The 20,111-nt window shown below is 39.4% G+C and overlaps 1 protein-coding gene and 1 long non-coding RNA gene across 4 annotated transcripts in view; one reads left to right on the top strand and one right to left on the bottom strand.

The window, feature by feature from the left end:
• Window positions 1-15,877, top strand: part of PRRG1 (proline rich and Gla domain 1) — a 39,762-nt gene extending 23,885 nt beyond the window's left edge. For both annotated transcript variants that reach the window (XM_068916911.1, XM_068916902.1), the window contains exons 3-4: window positions 1,117-1,277; window positions 11,728-15,877. In XM_068916911.1, coding sequence (XP_068773012.1) covers window positions 1,117-1,277; window positions 11,728-12,249 — 683 coding nt within the window. In that variant the 3' untranslated portion in view covers window positions 12,250-15,877. The remainder of the gene's footprint in view (window positions 1-1,116; window positions 1,278-11,727) is intronic.
• The window catches only part of LOC138061925 (uncharacterized), a 58,828-nt gene that overhangs the window by 2,028 nt on the left and 36,689 nt on the right, over window positions 1-20,111 (bottom strand). Inside the window, exons 2-5 of one of the 2 annotated variants that reach the window (XR_011135925.1) lie at window positions 17,472-17,536; window positions 11,787-11,868; window positions 11,466-11,534; window positions 1,284-2,000 (exon numbers count right to left, since the gene is read on the bottom strand). This is a non-coding gene — a long non-coding RNA (uncharacterized lncRNA). Of the gene's footprint in view, window positions 1-1,283; window positions 2,001-11,465; window positions 11,535-11,786; window positions 11,869-17,471; window positions 17,537-20,111 lie in introns of those variants that run through there. The other variant, XR_011135926.1, reaches the window with a different exon arrangement.

Raw genomic sequence — 20,111 nt, 5'->3', positions numbered from 1 at the left:
AATGCATAAACAGTTTCACAGATGTGGTTTTCTTGCTTCCTGGCCTGAAATGGCTGAAGAACTTCTGCATCATACACTGCAGACATAATTTGGGGGTTATTCTGTCCTCTGGATTTTGGAGTGTTCTAGTTTTGTGTTGCTGTAAAAATCATTGATCAGGGAAATCGAGGAAAAAATGGAAGGTCAAAAGATGAGATTACTCCCAGCTCTCTTTGAACAGTAAACAACATCCCAGAAATGTTACTAAGGAAAGCAAATAAAGAATACGTATGTCAGAACTTTGGGGATCCTTCTTCCTCCCCGCTTTTTTTCTTTGAATCACTGAATAAGTCTCTAGATTCTTGAGCAATAAGTCCTTACAATTGTAAAACAATGCTATTTTAAGATGGATTTTATCTGTATGAGTCAGGAAAATGTAATAAGGTGCTCCTCTTTTTTTTTTTTTCTTCCTTTCTTTCTTTCTCTGCTCCCTCAAAACGTTGCTATTTCAGGTTAATGTTTCTGAATTGAAAGTAGCAAATCAGCTTCAAAGTTGCTTAGGCAAATATATATGATTTAGACTTAAACTTCGATAAACGCAACTCTTCTAGTGTATGACTGTGCCTGGAAAATATTCAGAAATATTTGTATCTTCAAAAGCTTCTGAGCATTCAGGCTGTGATGCGCGCAGCCAGTTGCTAGTGTCTTTTTTTTTTTTTTTTGAGTGTTCACAGGCAAGTATTGTTTATTGTCCGTCATCTTAGTTTAAGAAATCACTTGAGCATATGCCTGTCTATTCACAGTATTCTTCTTGGGCACAGGTTTTAAACCCTGAAGTAAAAATTTTAACATAAACCTGAGTGCTTTCTAATACAAAAGTGTGATACAGAAGTGAGGTCTGTCATATTTACATTATAGTAATAAATATTCCTGCCTAGATTTTTCTATAGTTAGTGAAGAAAATTTGGAGAGATCTTTTATCATGTTAAATAAAGGGGAGGGCCTTGAAAAAGGGGTTTTTTGCTGCCCACCCCCCCAAGCACATTTTCTTTTGAGCAATTTTACCATGAAGTTTTGGATACTTTAAAAGTTTTGGATATTTTAAAAGTGATTTTTGTTATTTTTCCTCTTATTCAGTGTTCCTAACAGAGGACAAGGCCAATTCTGTGTTAAAAAGATACCCAAGAGCCAACAGATTTTTGGAAGAATTAAAGCAAGGTGACATAGAGCATGAATGCCGAGAAGAAATTTGTACCTATGAAGAAGCAAGAGAAGCTTTTGAAAATGAGGAAAAGACGGTATGTTTTGATGTGTATGTACACAGTAACGTTAAACTGTTAGGTGTGCTAAATGCTCGTGTGCTTTCCAACATTACGCTACATTTGTTTTTCTTTTTGGCCTGATTCTCTGAGCAAATGAGGCTTGCACAGTGGAGAGGGATGGCCTGCAGAGTAATAACGTCTAAATCTTGCAACTGATTAAACCAAATTTGAAAGGGAGCAGAAGTCTCAGAGATAATTAAGGTCTTACAAGTTGTGTGAAAATTGGCAGCTGGGAGGAAAAGGAACCTAAAGTAATAACCACGCTTGAGGAAAAGCGGGCAAAACTTTGTCATTATCGATTCTGTTTGGCAGTAACACTTTTAGCTAAATGACAGGTGTACTGCTTCTCCTATCATCGCACACTTAGGTCTGACTTAGATATCACAGATGCTTTTGTCTTGCATAGAAGAAATTATGGGATTGGGGCTTTTGTGGAGAAGACTTAGAAACAAAGGACACAAATCTTCATTTTTTTCCATTGATTATAGAACAGCTTGTTTATTGAATATGTTCACATGAAATGAGTGAGGAATTCAAAGCATTTATTTTAAAATATGCCTTTGAATCGTATGTGCTGGTATAGCTAGCCAAAGTATTCGGTGCCCAGATTATTAGTAGTCTAAAAATTTGCAGAAGGAGAAGTGGCTTTCTTGAAGTTAACATCTGCAGGCGCTCAGAGTCTTGACAAGCAGCACTGATCTAAAACAGTGCAAGAATAAGAATTTCAATGTTGCAAATGTTTTGCAAGGGCAGTAATTTATTAATATGAGTGAACTTTTCTGCTAGAGCAGATACTGCCCACACAGAATTGTTGCATAAGTCTGTATGCAGAAGTTTGCAATTTGCCAGAAGGATACTTGGCACTTAAGACGTTGATTTTGCTAATTCAAAGAAGCTTGTGGGCCAGTGGCTCTGCAGTAATATCTGCAGATCATACCCAACATATCTTAAGTCAACTCTCAACAAATAAAAACAGCATATAGATATTTGATTGTGCCATCTGGCATATTTAATGCAATGCACTCAAAAATAAATATATATTTTCTTAATGTAAGAGACACCTGGATGAAACGGGCTGAATTTTGGGATAAACCTAAAATAAATAATAGCTGCTAAAAAATGTCACTCGGAAAACTTCTTTTCAAAAAAAGCATCCATCTACTGTGTGTTTCTACACAGAGAAATTGTACATGCAGGTCTATAGGTTAATGGGCAGGATGGCACAGGGTACATTATAGACTTCTTTCATAATTTACAAATGTTATGTTCTTTCACTCTTTAATTGCTCCATCAGAAATTGCTGTCTATGGTAAATACATATTCAACGTTCAAAATACTTGGCATCTTTTTGTTGGAGGCCGTACCTAGGGAGAAGGAAGGCTGAATGAGAACTTTCTTATTTATTAAAATGAAGCAGTAGAACGCGTGGTGTCTCTTCAAAGCTTCTTCCTTCTGACATCTGAAGTGCATGCATACACGTGCTTTTACCTCCCAGCCTTTCCGTGATGTGATGATTCCTAATGACAGCTCATTGTGTAATGAAGGCTAGAACATACCGTCGCACTTGGGGCTGATTTAGTAAAGCCATTTATGTGTAATACCCGTAGTCTACAGAAACGGTAGCGTTGTGGTCACTGGCCGGTTGTGAAAGGTTGTTGTGAGACTCAGATTTATTCAAAGGTTAACATGCAAAATACCTTGATGCGACTGCAGCCACTGATATTTGTTTTATTTCCATTAACCCTTTTTTTTTTTCCAAAAAAAATTACACTCCCTGATGATTTTAAAAGATCATAGAAGTCATAGCTCTTTATCTGCAAGTGTTTCATATTTCCTGCATATCTTATTTTGAATACTGCAGAAACTGCAAGATCCCCTGTATAGCTCTTCTCTCTCCCTCCCTCCACACACACACACAAATTAAAACGAAAAACAAAAAAGCTTAGCAGGCAACCCAAAACTTGTCAGCACCATATCTAAAGTGATGTGAGTAAAGCTTTTAGCATTGGTATGTGTCTAATTATGCGTGCTGGATGTTTATCCAGCAGAGAAGAGAGAAATGTTTTTCCCACCACCCGAAATTGAGGGCAAGACTAGAAGAAAACAGCGTAGCAGATACACTCACTTGCCGTTATTGCTTTGTTTGCATCCTCTACCTACTGAATACCAAGCACTCTTCTAATTGGTATATTGTTAGTCTGCCTTTAAAACAAGTCAGAAAATTGACCAGGAATTACTTGAGGCTGACATGCTGCCAGAGCGCGGTAAGGGCATCAGCTCACATTCTCGGCGTGGTGTCATTCTCCTTAACTTTCATGTGGACCGCACACTTGATTTTGGTGTGCAGATCTAGTTGACTGATGCTGACTATATTCTGAATAGATAAAGATAATGAAGTATTAGAAAGGCACTGAAAAAAACTTAAGTGGCAAATTGGCCATAATTGCCCTTATAGGTGTGATGCCCTTGAGAGATTGTTGGGTTTTTTGTTTTGTTGTTGTTTCAAACCACAGTTGCAAAAGCAATAAGATATGTGCTGAAAAGTATTTCTTGGTAGGAATACACATTAGATGTTTTCTAAGTCTTTTCCATTGCAGTTATCTGATTCTGTGGCCTATTTAACTTAGTTTTTCAGCCTTTTAAGGGCATATACACCTAATATTCCCAGCTAGGCAGTGCTTTAGGGTAAATGATTACTGGAGTGTCTTCATAAATCATGAGTTAATAATTTTGTGAAGTAGAAAGAAGTCCTTTTTGTTATTGGATTAAGAGATCAGCAACTACAGAAGGGGTGTTTGTGGTGTAAGATTTCCAACTTTTAAATTACTCTTTAACTTTCCCTATTAATTCTACAACTACTTCCTGGGTTTTGTGCACTTCTTCCCCACCCCCACCCCTTTTTTTTCCTAGCAGTTTATAAGAGTCTTTGTGCAAGTTCATCAGAATTCTCCATATTTTTGTTTGGTTATGGGCATCATTTGATTTTGGCCAGGTGGCTTATGTTCCTAGCGTGTCTCCACTTTACAACGTAGCATAGTTGTGGGATGGCAGAGCAGAGGGGAGGCTGCTTGAAATCTGAGCTTGAGTAACTTGAAGTATTAGTTTCTTGTGGTTCCTGCAAATTCTGTCTGGGACTAACAGTCTTTGTGGTTCTCTTTGCTATTTGGCTTGCAAGCTGGAAACCTTGCACTTGGTACACTAGTACTTTTTGTTTTTCTCTTTTTTGAAGAGGAAAATTTAAAGCAAGGTGGTGGGGTGGTTGGGTTTTTTGGTTTTGCTTTTGTTTTGCCTTTTTTTTTTTTTTTGGACTGAACAAGTGTGTTGATATTTTTCACCTGTGTACAGAATTTTACTCCTCTGTCTTTGTAAGGTAGACTTAGACCTGAAGTGCTGTAATTATGAGAGGCTCTAAAGTGTCTAGATATGCTTGCTTTGCCTTGCTTATAAATGAAAATAGATACTATACTTTCATCCTTGAGGCAGTTTAAACGCTTACCTTAGCTCTTTATGCACCTGTCTGGTCACAGTGTTACCTGAACACCCCCCACACACGCAGACCTCCCCCTGATTCTAAATTAACTGCCTGCCACTCTCAGAACAACAGCTTTTCTCCTGTTTTGCTGTGTGGCAGAGTGACAAAATGCTGCTATTTTAGCTTTCTGAAGAAGATGCAAAGACATTTTCTTCAGCAGATAGAGCTAAGCTGAAGGTAATATGGAGAAACATTACTAAAATGCCATCCACAGCTTATCTTCTGATGTAGGGTTGCTATTTCCTGTACAGCCTCCAACACAAAATATATTAGCAAGGGAAAACTGATTTCTTCATTTTCATCAAAAGTACTTTTCTCCTGTATGGAGCCTTTAAAATAGTGCATCCTTGCTTAGTATATTTGCTATCTTTCAGTAAATCTTGGCAAATTTGGCCTCAAAAACAACCATTGTACTATTTTACTCCTTTGGTGCTGCTGAGGCAGCAGAACAGTAAAGTGGAAAGCTTGGTTCCAGTAGAAATAATAGCAGTAATAATTCTAATGAACCTTTGTCTATTTTTTTAATTAAGAATACATTTATTATTTATTCCAGCTAGAAAGGAAATAGGTGACACAGAACTTCCTAGTCTTGTGATCTTTAAAAAAAAAATCATTTTTTTATGTTAGTTTTCCCACTTAAATGTATTTCTTTTAAAATCAGCCCAGTTGATCTGGGATTCACCAACAAACAATGGATCGATTCCCTTATAGCCATTTCTACAGTCATTTTTCAGTATGGACCCACACTATTTGACTATTTGGCATTCACATGTACTAGCTTTGTCTTAAAATATCTTCTGACAGAGAAGTGCAGATAATCATTTAAATACACTTTCTGGTTTCAGCTGTTATCTTTGAGAAGTTACTTACCAGTAGCAAAGCTTCTTCTCATTTTTCTCTTATTGGAAATGGGTAATTAAGTACTCATCTTTCACAGACGTGTTCCCATCTGGATGCCTTACAACAGCCCCAAGATCCTTCTTAGTGTTCGTTCATGTGCACATCCACAGTGTGAATGTGTAGCCCCAACCATTTGATACAGAGATCTTTTTGGCCCGTGAGGTGCCAGAAGAGGTATGCACATGCTCTAACTTTCTTTTCATGTTTAAAGTCTGTATCAAAGCAGATTCCAAACCCCTCCTTTGGACAGAAGGTATTGCTATCTGTCCTCATATTTCAGTATCTTCCACACAAGAGAGAAGAGGAAGCATCTGGAGAAGTTTGTGCATGCTCCGTTTGGACTCTAGTAGTGCTGGGGAACATGGAGGATAGGCAAAAAAAAAAAAAAAAAAAACCACTGCTTCCCCCCCCCCCACCCACGTCCACAAAAAAGCTAGCATCTGTGGATCTGCAAGGAAATATCTTATCAGATCTGTAGTTGCGCAGAAAGCATCTCTGCTTTTTAGTCAATTGAGATGAGCTATCAATGCAGATTTTCCTCTTCGAGTGTAACATTAAGGGTAAGGTGCTCACCAAGGTCATGGACGCAGTAGATGTCAAAGAATAACTTTCATTCTGTTTCTCTTCATGGTTGATTGGATAGTAAAAACAAACAAAAAACCTGCTTCCAGGCAGAATTCAGGATTTTGCTGAACTGTTTTGAAAGCCTCTAACTCTTTCATGCGTCTTATGGACAATATTACTGCTTATAATTGCAGTACAGAATTTGCCATAGCGTTGGAAAAATGGCATTGCTGGTTTCATCGATGAGGCCTTCTACAGACAGCTGGAAGAAGCCTCACGATCACAGGCCCTGGTTCTCATGGGAGACTTCAACCACCCTGACATCTGTTGGGAAGACAGCACAGCTAGGCACAAACAGTCAAAGAGGTTCCTGCAAAGCATTGATGATAATTTCTTGACCCAGGTGGTGGAGACGCCAACGAGGAGAGGTGCAATGCTAGACCTTGTACTAACAAACAAAGAAGGTCTAGTTGGAGATGTGAAGGTTGGGGGCAGCCTTGGCTGCAGTGACCATGAGATGGTGGAGTTCAGGATCCTGCGAGGAGGGAGCAGGGCAATGAGTAGGGTTGCAACGCTGGACTTCAGGAGAGCTGACTTTGGCCTCTTCGGGGACCTACTTAAGGGAATCTCCTGGGGTAGGGCCCTAGAAGGAAGAGGGGTCCAAGAAAGCTGGTTAATATTCAAGCGTCACTTCCTCCAGGCTCAGGATCAGTGCATCCCTCTGAGGAAGAAGTCCAGCAAAGCGGGCAGGAGACCTGCATGGATGAGCAAGGAACTGCTGGCAAAACTCCAGCAGAAGAAGGAAGTGTACAGAATGTGGAAAAGGGGACAGGCCACTTGGGAGGAATACAGGGATGTTGTCAGAGTGTGCAGGGATGCGACAAGGAAGGCTAAGGCCCAGTTGGAATTAAATCTGGCAAGGGATGTCAAGGACAACAAGAAGGGGTTCTTCAAATACATCAATAGCAAAAGGAAGCCTAGGGAAAACGTGGGCCCGCTGCTGAATGGGGCGGGTGCCCTGGTGACAAAGGATACAGAGAAGGCAGAGTTATTGAATGCCTTCTTTGCTTCCGTCTTCACTGCTAAGGCCAGTATAACTGAGGAATTCCAGACCTTGGAGAAAAGAGAGGAAGGCTGGAGAAAGGAAGACTCTCCCTTGGTGGAGGAGGATCAGGTTAGAGATCTTTTGTCCAAACTTGACATCCACAAATCCATGGGCCCCGATGGGATGCATCCACGAGTGCTGAGGGAGCTGGCAGATGTTATCGCTAGGCCACTCTCCATCATCTTTGAAAGGTCCTGGAGATCAGGAGAGGTGCCTGAGGACTGGAAGAAAGCCAATGTCACGCCAGTCTTCAAAAAGGGCAAGAAGGAGGAGCCAGGAAACTACAGGCCTGTCAGCCTCACCTCCATCCCGGGAAAGGTGATGGAACAGCTCCTCTTGAAGGTCATCACTAAGCATCTGGAGGACAAGAAGGTGATCAGGAGTAGTCAGCATGGCTTCACCAAAGGGAAATCATGCTTGACCAATCTGATAGCCTTCTATGACGGAATGACTGGCTGGGTAGATGAGGGCAGAGCAGTGGATGTTGTCTTTCTGGACTTCAGCAAGGCTTTTGACACTGTCTCCCATCACATCCTCCTAGGTAAGCTCAGGAAGTGTGGGCTAGACGAGTGGACAGTGAGGTGGCTTGAGAACTGGCTGGATGGCCGAGCTCAGAGGGTTGTGGTGAATGGCGCAGAGTCAAGTTGGAGGCCTGTGGCTAGTGGTGTCCCCCAGGGGTCAGTCCTGGGTCCAGTCTTGTTCAATATATTCCTCAATGACCTGGAGGAAGGGACAGAGTGCACCCTCAGCAAGTTTGCTGATGATACTAAACTGGGGGGAGTGGCTAACACACCAGAAGACTGTGCTGCCATTCAGAGGGACCTGGACAGGCTGGAGAGGTGGGCGGAGAGGAACCTCATGAAGTTCAACAAAGGCAAGTGCAAGGTCCTGCACCTAGGCAGGAATAATCCCATGCACCAGTACAGGCTGGGGACTGACCTGTTGGAAAGTAGCCCTGCCGAGAAGGACCTGGGAGTGCTGGTGGACAACAAGTTAAACATGAGCCAGCAGTGTGCCCTTGTGGCCAAGAAGGCCAATGGGATCCTAGGGTGCATTAGGCAGAGTGTTGCCAGCAGGTCGAGGGAGGTGATCCTGCCCCTCTATTCAGCCCTGGTGAGGCCTCACCTGGAGTACTGTGTCCAGTTCTGGGCTCCCCAGTACAAGAGAGACATGGCACTCCTGGAGAGAGTCCAGCGGAGGGCTACCAAGATGATTAGAGGGCTGGAGCATCTCTCCTATGAAGAAAGACTGCAAGAGCTGGGCCTGTTCAGCCTGGAGAAGAGAAGATTGAGAGGCGATCTCATCAACGTGTACAAGTATCTGAAGGGGGAGTGTCAAGAGGATGAGGCCAGTGTCTTCTCCGTGGTGCCCAGCAACAGGACAAGAGGCAACGGGTACAAACTGAACCACAGGAAGTTCCATCTGAATCTGAGAAAAAACTTCTTCACTGTGAGGGTGACAGAGCATTGGAACAGGTTGCCCAGAGAGGTGGTGGAGTCTCCTTCGCTGGAGATATTCAAAAGCCGTCTGGACGTGATCCTGGGCAATATGCTCTAGGTGACCCTGCTTGAGCAGGGAGGTTGGACGAGATGATCTCCAGAGGTCCCTTCCAACCTAAACGATTCTGTGATTCTGTGATTCTGTTCAGCTGTTATATGCAGTCACTCTCCATCCTGTGTGTGAATGGCTAATGATTCTTGCTTAAGAAATTTCAGTGAAGATAAGTGGAATTATTTCTATTTCTTAACAACAACTACTCCATTTTCTCAAGTTTGATTTGAATTCTGATGCTCTCCAGTCAGTTTGGTGTCAACTCCATGTATATTAACCAAACACTTCCTTCCCATTATTAATGAAAATATTGAATGGTACTGAAACTATTACTGACCTTTGCATAACTTGATGCGTTCCTCTGGTTTGGCATGGACCCTTGAATATTTAGTGAGGTATTTGTAAAAGTCATGGGGATGACAAATAGCATATTATTTGAAGTATGTATCCGGGAATTGCAGTCAGAACAGACCATTCTGTAATTCTCCAAATCTTTTTTTCAGCCTTTTAAAGGTATACTCTGTTTTCCGCTTTTCCCCGTAGTTTCAGAATTATTCCCATCTGTTGCAATTTTCTAATTGTCATTTGTGCTGGAATTGTTAATAATCTAATCACAGCTGACTCTGGTTAAGCAAATCTTGATTTTTTTTTTTGAGTGATACTACAAGAAAAAATAACATGGTATGTACTTTTTTTTTTTTTTTTTACATATAATTACTTTTTTGTTGCTTTTATTTTGTCTGTTCAGACCTGTTAAGTCTTCAGTATTCAGCATGGAGCTCACATTAGACTTTGGCTGTCTCCCTGCTTTAGCCTCTCTTCCCCACTCGTTTGCCTGTGCACTATGCTGAAGGCAGCCTGAAATATGATGTGCCACCCTGCATCTGATTAACAGTATCACGCATGAAAGAGAAATGTTAAGAAGCAGTTGTGGAGCATATCTGTGCTCAAAAGAAACTGCTCAAAAGCACAGTGTGTCGTTAACAGTTGTTTAGTGCCTCAGCCAGTGCCATGTCATGTAGGATACCCCCTCCCCATATCCTACAGCAAAAGCCTCTCACTCATGTGATCTAATGTACATAATCTCTTAGGTTTAGAGAGAAGCAATTAGGGAGATTAATCTGTCTTCCATGACTTGTTTGCTTTGGAGTCCATGCTACTTGGCTTAGTTTAGATGATTTGGGCCTCTATTTTATTAAAAAGCAGCACTATGAAGATTTGCTTGTGATGTTAAGCCTTGGTATTTAGGGAACACGTTTGAGTCCAGATTACTGTAGAAATTAAAGAAATAAACTATTTTTTAAAAAAATACTTGCAGTGAGTGTGGGGACATAAACAACTGATCTAATAAATAAAAAGGACTCATGATAGCTGGTCATTTAATGCAACTAATTAGCTGCGTGGGTTCTCAGGAGACTGTTTTGTTCATGTGTGAAATGATATGGCAAGTTCATGTGGTGTTGCTCTTAAGTTTAGTAAATTCTGAACCTAAAATGTTGTGAGCATGTGTTTTGCACCTGCTGTCCTGGCTCTGGTTTTGCATAGGGCAAGCTCAGTCCCCACACTAGAGGGGCCAGACTGCTTCTGGACTCAAGCTGCCTCAGAGATCGATGTGTCAGTGTTATCTATTTAATAGTGTTCACATAGTCCTGAACTAATAAAATTTGATGGATCTGATTTGTTTGTGCATAAAATCAATCAGTCTGCAACCTGAATAAAACACTTGCCAATAACTGAGCAATGACCATATCAGTTTTCTTGGTGAGTATGTTATAAATATTTGCATGTGAGATGTGTGGTGTCATGTAAAATAGATGCTGGCATGAATATGAAGAGGCAGATTTCTGCAATTTTAGTTTAAGAGTTCAGAGTTTCTGGCATGGCTTTTTTTTTTAATTATACATTGCTATAAACAGTGGAAATCCATCTTGATAGGAGAGATCTTGTATTACAGGTGAGGATGACTACTTTTTGAGGCAGGATACGCTTTTCTTTGTACTAGTTTTGCATAGCATTCACTGCAGGGAGAAGTGAGTGGTGGTGACATGATCCTTTGTGGTCCTGTCTGTGCATATTAGTAATATAACCAAAAGTATTTCCAGGTACTAATGTCCCCATTCATCTTTTTGTTTTCTCTTGTTCATATTTTCATTTTGTTCCATTTATCTATTGCTGAGTTATCAAAGTTTCTAGAATATGTTGAGCTGTGTATGTAATATTTTCATACCATTGAAGCTATTTTTAACTGTAAACAGAGAATTTGAAACAAGTCTAAGCTGACAGCTATTGCTTTATAGAGGGTGAGAGAAGTCTGAATTATGAGATGACAGCACAACACAGTTATCCTTTGCCAGAATGCTCAGTTATTCTACAACAGTATTTCCCTGTCAAATTGTATTAGTGTATTACTACAATTAAATAAAAAAATCTAACTTTTGACCTTGAACGGTGCAGAAAAACTTTGGTTCCACAGTTGCCTGAGATTCATGCTGATTATCATGCTGATTCTTACCTGTTTCTGTCTCTGCTGCAGATTTGTAAATATTAAATGCTGATACAGAATCTTGCAGGCAGTGAGGAGCTGGTTTAAAAAAGAAAATCTTTGTATCAATAACTATCTCAAAAAGAAACTTGGAAATTTTTGTGCTTATCTGTACTGGTTTTCATTTTGATCATCAGTACATTTTTTTTTCCTCATTCATTTGAAATAACTTGATTAAAGTGTGTTTTTAATTGTCTTATAGTTTCTGACTTATCCTGTCTTGCTCTTCTAGAAGGAGTTCTGGAAAGTCTACAAAAATGGACTTCAGGGAGAAAGTAACACAGGACATACCTGGTATTCATTTTACCTTGCATTTCCATTAATCATCGGCCTTTTTGTTATCCTCATTGTCATTTTTGTCATATGGAGGTGCCTGTTTAAAAAGAAAATGCGTAGACAGTCCGTGTACATGCACAGGGGAGCTCACGAAGCGATGGGTGATGGTGCTGTGGCTGACAGCAGAGGTCCACTTCCGCAGCCTCTCAGCATTGTTCATTCCCCACAGGAGGAAATGTATGAAGTCAGTGGGCTCTCTCCAGGAGGCCTGAGCTATACAGATGGACGGTCAGACTCAATATCCACAAGGCTATCAAACTGTGATCCTCCTCCTTCATATGAGGAAGCCACTGGTGAAACCAGTATGAGAAGTGAAACTGAACAGCACTTAGATCCACCTCCACAATATGAAGACATTGTGAATTCCAGTTCTGCCACTGCAATTGAACTATCTCCTGTTATCACCAGTATTAAATAAAGCAAGAAGAACACTATTGACTTTTTTAAAAACTACTAATCATTTTGTAGCACTTTATCTTGGCTTATTGTGCATTTCTGTAATTTAATGGACTTGTATAATGAACTTCTTTTGGTTTGGGTTCATTTACGTTTTGGTTTGGGTTTTTTTTAATTATTTTCTTCCTCCCTACAGCAGGTCTTAAAGATCAGGAATCTGTGTTGAGAGCATAGTGCAGGTACAAACGTGGTGCTCTGTCATACTTCTCAAAAGTACCTCCACTTTGAGTAGTCACTTATTTTATTCTGAATATTGTCTGCATTCCCTGTAGATTTGTGGAATTCCCTTCCCTTTTTGACTGCAAACTCAGAATTGCCTGAAGTAGGGAATTCTTAACCAATGTTTCAGAAAGTTATTTACACTCATGGGACTAATTTTGCAGTATTCTCTCTTGTCTGATTGGTTTCTTTTTGTCACTTGGATCTTTGTAACTTGCTGCACCCCATCCTAGGCCCTTGGAAAGCTGAGAGCAGTATGTCTTTGTGTATACAAACCAGAATATCAGCAGAGTATGCTGGTAAATAGCAATAATTTCACAGTTCTAATAGAGGAGATGTATTCTAAAGCTTTTGCTATTACAGCTCAAAATTCAGGACCTGTTTTGAAGATAATAATTCGAAATAGCAACTGGAGAATTTAACCATGCACTCTTTTGTGTGTTCTGCTTTTCCCATCAGTTTTCCTGTCTATTTTTGCTTGTGAATCCTAGAGATGAGATGTGTGCTTATGTTAGTATGCACAGCTAACTAACAGTAAATAAAATAATAAAGACAGTGAATAAAATCCTGATCATTTGGAAGTAGGTGCCAAAGCTACAATAGTCTTCATTGGGACCGGGATTTCATCTGTTTCCCATAACATACATCGTAAGGTAGTATTTTCCTTTTTAAAAGGAAAAAAGGGAAAGCACTGAGTGTGTGTGTGTGCATTTTCCCCTCCCCTCCCCCCAGCTATGAAATGAAAAACCCCTTCCCCAAATCCTGCTGTTCTGCCTCTTGCATTCCTACGCATAGCATGGGTGCACCTTATATTGATAGCTATGGAAATCCATTGTAGAAAACTTTAATACCTTTTTTCAGCAACTTTATTGCTTATCAGTTTCAACAAGGTGCTTCTGTTGCAAAAGTTAGCACTTTGTTATAAGGAAATTCATTTTTCGTTGTTTCCAAGAATAATGTGGTACTTTTATCAATGACATGAATTCTTAAAGTATACTCCATTCTCAGCGTAAAGATGCCTTTTTTTCCACAACTCTTAGCTTATAGGTGCACATGGACTGATTTCACATATCTTAAGCAGAGTAAAAAGTGCTGTTTAGCATGGTAATCCAGACTGGCTTCAGAATTTATGTGGCCAGCCTGGCTCTGTTATCTCCATATGCGAGCTGTGGACTCCACCTGACATAGTACAGAAGTGTGAGGGCCCCACCATGTTGTATCTCAAGGACACAATACAGGCATACCCCCAAGTGTAAGTTTGGAGTGACTTTGAAGCTGAGGAGGTGTGGATTTCTGTTAGGCTTTATGCAACGTAACTAGATGCTTATATAAAATTTCAAACAACTGATTTATAGACTGATAACAGGCTGGTGCAAGCTGATGTGACAGTGTCTTCTTCCATACTTGAAGCAAGAGTTCACTACAAAGTTTAGCTTGTGAACATTCATTTCAGTTTTCTTTCTTCCCACACCCAGATAGCATGGCATTAGCTTTTTAGTATTGTCTGTGTTCTACTAGTCAATTAACACCAACTGAAGTATATTTAGCCCTGAAGAATTACAGTGTAACATTGGCTTTCTTAACGTGACAGAAAACCAAACTGCATCCTCTTCCAAAGACCTTAAATAGAACAGCAGTGTCATCCACTTGATGTTGCCTTTAATGTCATGCATTAATTTCTGATATGTGCCCTTGTGTCTGCTGTCTCACGGCGGGTTGGCCTGTCTCCTCCCTAAGGAACTTTACAGGAAATTGCTACAAATACACTCACTCAAGTACATCCATGTATATGCACATCTCTGTAAAAATTTGATACAGTGTACTGACAAATGAAATAGGGATCCTGTGATTAATTTCAATCCTTCTTATGATGAAGAGCGCCTTGACTAAGTTGTCTACTGGGGATCTTCAGTTGCTACAGCAAAGTGTATGAATGACCTGATGTGATGATGGCTAATGGATGAACTCCAGACCCATCTGTTGTCAAAAAAAACCCTAAAACAACTTATTTACATTTATTATTTGTAGTAATAGATATCGGGCAGATTAGTAAAATATATTTTGGGCGAATTGCAGTAAGAATTGCGTGGCTCTTGTCTTTGGACTTTCTGACCTTTCCTTTTGAAGTGATTTTAGCTCCTGTGGAAAATCCTAAATTGCTTTAGTACTGAGCAACAGTTAAAATACTGCATCTGGCCAGGCATTACCAAAACCAAGTGCCTCATCTCGACATGCAGGAACCACCTCAAATAGAGCTTGTAGTTCAGTCTCCATGCCATACTGGCAATCTCCCATGCATGCCAGCACAGCTGGCAATTCCAACAGTAATTTTTTTTAATTTGGATATGAGACTTTCCTGTAGGAAATGCAGGAAGATCATCCATTTCACATCAGGTCGTTCAGCAGCTCTCAACCCCTGAACGTGGGCAGTCTGGTTTTGGAGATGAGCTAGCAGTGAAAAACTTTAACGTTCTGTGTTCCATTACCTGTTTTAACAGCCTTATGTTTCTGCTTTCTTAGTAAAATATGTTGCTATGTCCTGTAGATATTTTTGCTTGCAGTACAAAAATGATGCTTGTCCTTCCAACAGAAAAAACAAACAAATATCTAAAATGATTTGTGACTACCATTTATTGGGCTATGCCTTTTTCCCATACATGAGCCATTTTGGCTGATAAACCAAGGTCTTGGTGAATGTACTTTCATAATTAAACTTTTGTGTGGGGCAGTTATCCAAATATATTGCCAGGAGCAGCTTTCTCCATGTTGGAATACTGTCAAATTACAAAATATTTTTTGTTAAGAGGGGGAAAATAACTTCAATCTTGTTAGCTGGCTTTTCTGATCTGATTGAAAAAATAAAATTTCTTTTATAGTGGATTTTTAAACAGCATTTTTTTTTTCACAGCACTTACTGATTTTTATTAGCCTGTAATTGTATTATCATGCAATAAATATTATAAACATACAGTTTTACTTATCTGAACGTCCTACAAGTCTGAAAGCAGTACTGGCTTTGCTGATGAAGTGAGTAGTCAGGATAATGCCTTTTCCACTTTCAAATATAACATTGACTTTCATCTTGTGTTAGGACTAAGACAATTTACTTACTAATAGCTGAGTTAAATAGAGGTGTTATTGTTTGTTTAAGAAATTATGGAAATTAACTTTGCTTAGATGATGTTTAACGTCCATGAAGGTTGTTCTGACTTCACTGGATGTAAATAACCTCTGATTACAGTATTGAATATTTTAAAGGATTTTGGTTTACATTAAATTATCATATTTAAACATTCTTGCCTATGTTTATAGAAGAAATTTGTTTTGTAACATTTGTTTTTGAATATGGTAAATAAAGTTTTTTAAAAATACTCTAAATGCTTCAAAATATGAATTCTGTGCAACTGCAGTGAGAACTAACTTCTAGTGTATTTAAGAGCTGCTGTTTTAGTTTCCATTGATTGTTATACATACCTTACCAGTGGCAGGGAATTTTTTTCTTTTGATATATTAAAATATAAATTTAATTTTGTTTTCAAGTTGAGTTGATATTCTCTCAAAACTTGGTCTCACTTTAATCAGATTTTTGAATTGGGTTATTTGCCGTATTTGCAGTAACCACAGCTAAATAACAGTCGCAGGCAGTGGGAAAGCAGAAATTATTCTTCTATTGCAACAACATGCAACAATACGTTGTAGAAAATAATTAAAAAGTCAGAGAACATAATTTCAAAGTTGGCTTCAGCTGTTGTATAGAAAATCACCACCCAGTTCTACTTCAGCTCTGTAAACAATGCAAACAGTAGCAAACCAAAAATCTTGTATTTATACAGACACTTGTTGGAAACTAAAATATCCGTTCCAAATGAGAAATGTTGTGGCATCATTTCTCGCTTGGCTGCTGCTAAATAGGGTAAAATGGCCCTGGTGTTTTTTACACTAACTTACCATATGACAGGTATCCATAGGAAGTATTATTAAAGTGTGATAGAAGGTACATATTTCAGAATTTCATGAATTCAAATGCAGTTTTATAGTGGTCATAACAAAAGTACATAGAGTCACTTGAAACCACATGTAATTTTCGAAGTAATTGGCTTATTGTCATGTACATATTAAACACTTCCCTTGGTAGGATTTTGTTTGCATAGCTCAGAACAATGTCATTGGAATAGAGCATTTTGTTTCTAGTTAAGTGACATTCACGGTGAATATATGTTGTCCTGAACATGTATAAATTAGGTTTGACTGTTGAGTTTGCAAATGGTTCAATGCATGATTGCCTCTGCATGCCTGACTTAACTGCTGAAACAAAGAGGATATAATGTTAAACTGATATCATGGATCTTGGTGCCTATAAAGAATAATCATAATAGATTACTAGTAAGGAACATACATTATTTACTGTTTCAAATACCTCAAATACTATTTTCTGCAGTTCTAAATCACACCGATAGGTTCTGTTTTATCTTCTGTATAATGTGAACATTGTAAATATTTCCTCATGCTACTTTCAAATTTTTCAAAAGAAGGAAAAATCATGTTCATCTGAAAGCAGTGAGATGACGCCTGTACTATTTCACTGCTTGCTGCACACATATTTGATTGATTTGCTGCAGGGTAATTGAACTTTGCCAAAAAGTTGAATAGACTTTACTCTTGCAGTACAAACAGTTGCCTAATCTCAGTAACTGTGTTTATGATTTGGCAGTAGGTTGTTGAATGCTAAGTAACAAGTCAGTGCAAAAAAAGGCCTTGCCTACATTCTGTTGATTATGTATAGTATACAGCATTTGCTTAACATTTGGCTTTCTGCAGCAGCGTTTGATTTAATATTAGGACACTTATGTTCTCTTTCCCTGTCCTATCTCAGTATATCATGCAATAAAAGCACATCAGTGTATTTTGCTGTTTTCCTCTGTCTTAGGAAATAACAAAAACTAAGAATCAAAGCCTTTGCCTTACCAACCATTTTCTCCCAATGGAAGCTTCATATGTCCCTGCTGGCTCCCAGGACCGGTTATGAGAAGCTTAAAGCAAGAAGGAAACAGGAACTCAGAAAACTTTTTTAGCATCTTCTCAGTAATGCAATCTGTGCATAAGAAGTAATCTGTACCAGATTGTCTCCCTGGCCTTTTCTGTGGTGTAGGATGTGTTTTCCCACAGAACAAGCCTTGGACCAATTCCACAAGTTAGTGGCTCCCAATTTTATTTTCCTTTATTTTCTTACTGAGCTGTCATCACTGGCGGTGGCGCAAGAACAGCTTTTTGCTGCGCACAAGGATTCCATTGTTTCATCAATGATTGCAAACTGTGAGCTCTGCGTATGTGGGGATTTGGGATCATGAGCCCCCAGCTGATCGTAGGACTGTTTAATACGAACTAAAAAACAGTACCTCACTCTCTATTACTTCATCATAAGACTCAAGCCTCAGTAAAAGGAATGGTGTAACATGAAGTCATTCCTGGCTTTTTCCTAGATGTAATTACAGAAATGGAAGGGGATTGATTTATCTACTTTCAGTCCTTGTCCCCTTGCCTTGCTGGCTTCATCACACACATGCAACCCTCTAGTGTTGGACAGGCACAAAAGGAGGGGTTGAATGCATGCATTTGGGGCCAGATACAGGTGTCAGTCTACCTTACCCACTTTTGCAGCTTTTTAACCTGAAATGTTAAAGCAGCCACCACATATAGATCATTTCCAAGATTAAAACATAGCAGACAGCATTTCTTGCCAAAACATTCTGTGAAAAGTGGTAGGGTTGGAAAAAAGGATGGTGTGACTTCAGCTCAAAAATTTAGCCCTGCTAGCACCCCTAAACTGTCTTCAGAAGTAATTTCTTTCCACTTACTATTAGAATTACTGTTATTTTTTATTTACTCTTCTCATTTTTGTATTATCTGTTCGCTTTTCTCTTCCTGGTTTTGTTGTAGTTATAGGTTCCTCTCCACAGAGGGATGAAGGTGAAATACCCTTGTCCCCTGAAAGAAAACCGTACGCAGAGCTGGCTGGACTAGATTTTTCTCATGCATCAACCTCACTGGAAGTTTAAATAAATTTAGAAAGTTCCACTCTGATGTCTACTGTCTCTCCCAGTAGTGATATTTATATCTCTAGATCCCCTTTTCACCAACAGTCTTGTGGACTTGTATTTTTGAACATTAGGTTGCCGTCTCTAAATGTACTTTTGCGTTGAACAGCAAAACGTGAAATCACGTTTTGGACTGTTTCCAAATCAACAGCTACAACTTTAAGAGTATAAAAGAGTGTATCCTTTTACTTTAAGAGTAGTAAAAGGATAATAAAGGCTGGGCAGACATGCATATTCATTTGCTGTTGGAGTAGGAACAGTAAGCAAATTCCTCTGTGAAAATACCTACCAAGTGGAAAAAATTGAAGGTAAATGTCAACTTTAAAATAAAAACAGCTGCTTTCCAGGCAGAAAGATGCTGACCCCAAACCTATAACTAAATCTGCTACTCTACACCTCTGCTGCTCTGAGAAGTCTCGCTGAATTTGAGAGGGTTTGACACAGACCCAGAAATCTGCGGCATCGTCGTTTGCGGTGTGTGGGCTGCAGTCAGTCTGCTGGGATAGCAGGAGCTGTGGGGCTGCGGAGAAGGCTAGTCATCTTGACAATAAGTACAGTCCAGTGAATTGCACGTTAGTGTTGCTGTGGGTTTCACCCGTAGTAAATATCTGTAAAGTGTAAAGTTCTGTACTCTGGTGAGCGTGTGGGTGCTCACCAAAATTTAGAGTGGTTGAGATGCAGACACAGGGACAGCTGAGAACAAACCGTGGCTGCAATATGTACACGCTCGTAATGATCTCCTGTAAATCACCTTCCCAGAGGGTATCACATGAAATACAGCATAAGTTCTCCTGTCCCCAACACGTCCCTGCAGCCTGGCTGTGCAAGCTGTGCCAGCGTTAGAGTGTCCAACATGCTGCCGTCGGTGCCCTTCGGAACGGCTTCCTATAGCCTGTCCAGAGCAAAGCAGCTGAGGCAGTATGAGGAATACACTTACTGGCCGTAGGAATTGTTATTAACATCTGCATAACTTTTTTGTCCAGATAGTTTTTAATAATTTAAAACTTGTGCAAAATGAAAAAATGTCTAACGTTTAACGAGATATACTTAGTAATGGTAAAAAGCTAGCTGCTTAGTTTTTCCATTTTTGTTATTTTTTTTCTCCTAACTTGCTGATTTTTGCATTTTATTTAAAAACTTTGTTGAAAAATGATCCCTCCTTGTTCTGTTCCCCCAAAAATCTTGCAGATGCGCTTACATCAAAGTATATACAAGCTGCTATTTTTAGCGTGCAGATTCTTTAAAAGAAAAGTAGGTTTAGAAATATTTTCTAATGTTATGTTCTTTCTTAATTTTTTCAGCCATATATAATGCTATTTATAGCTCAGTTTCTCTTATTCATTTGTGCTGTAGCATCATTACCTTTCAGCCTTTTCACATTGGCAGCTTGGCTCTGTGAAAACTTGCCATTCACCTACCTCCCTGGAGCAAAGATTTGAATTTGGGTCTCCTCCATTGCTGGTGGATGCTCTATAAATTACATAAGGCCAGCAGTTTTCAGCTTTTTCAA

The sequence above is a fragment of the Struthio camelus genome, chromosome 1 (genome assembly GCF_040807025.1).
Source record: "Struthio camelus isolate bStrCam1 chromosome 1, bStrCam1.hap1, whole genome shotgun sequence".
NCBI lineage: Eukaryota > Metazoa > Chordata > Aves > Struthioniformes > Struthionidae > Struthio > Struthio camelus.
Note: the sequence above shows the minus strand (reverse complement) of the source record. Positions and strands in the feature narration are given on the sequence as shown.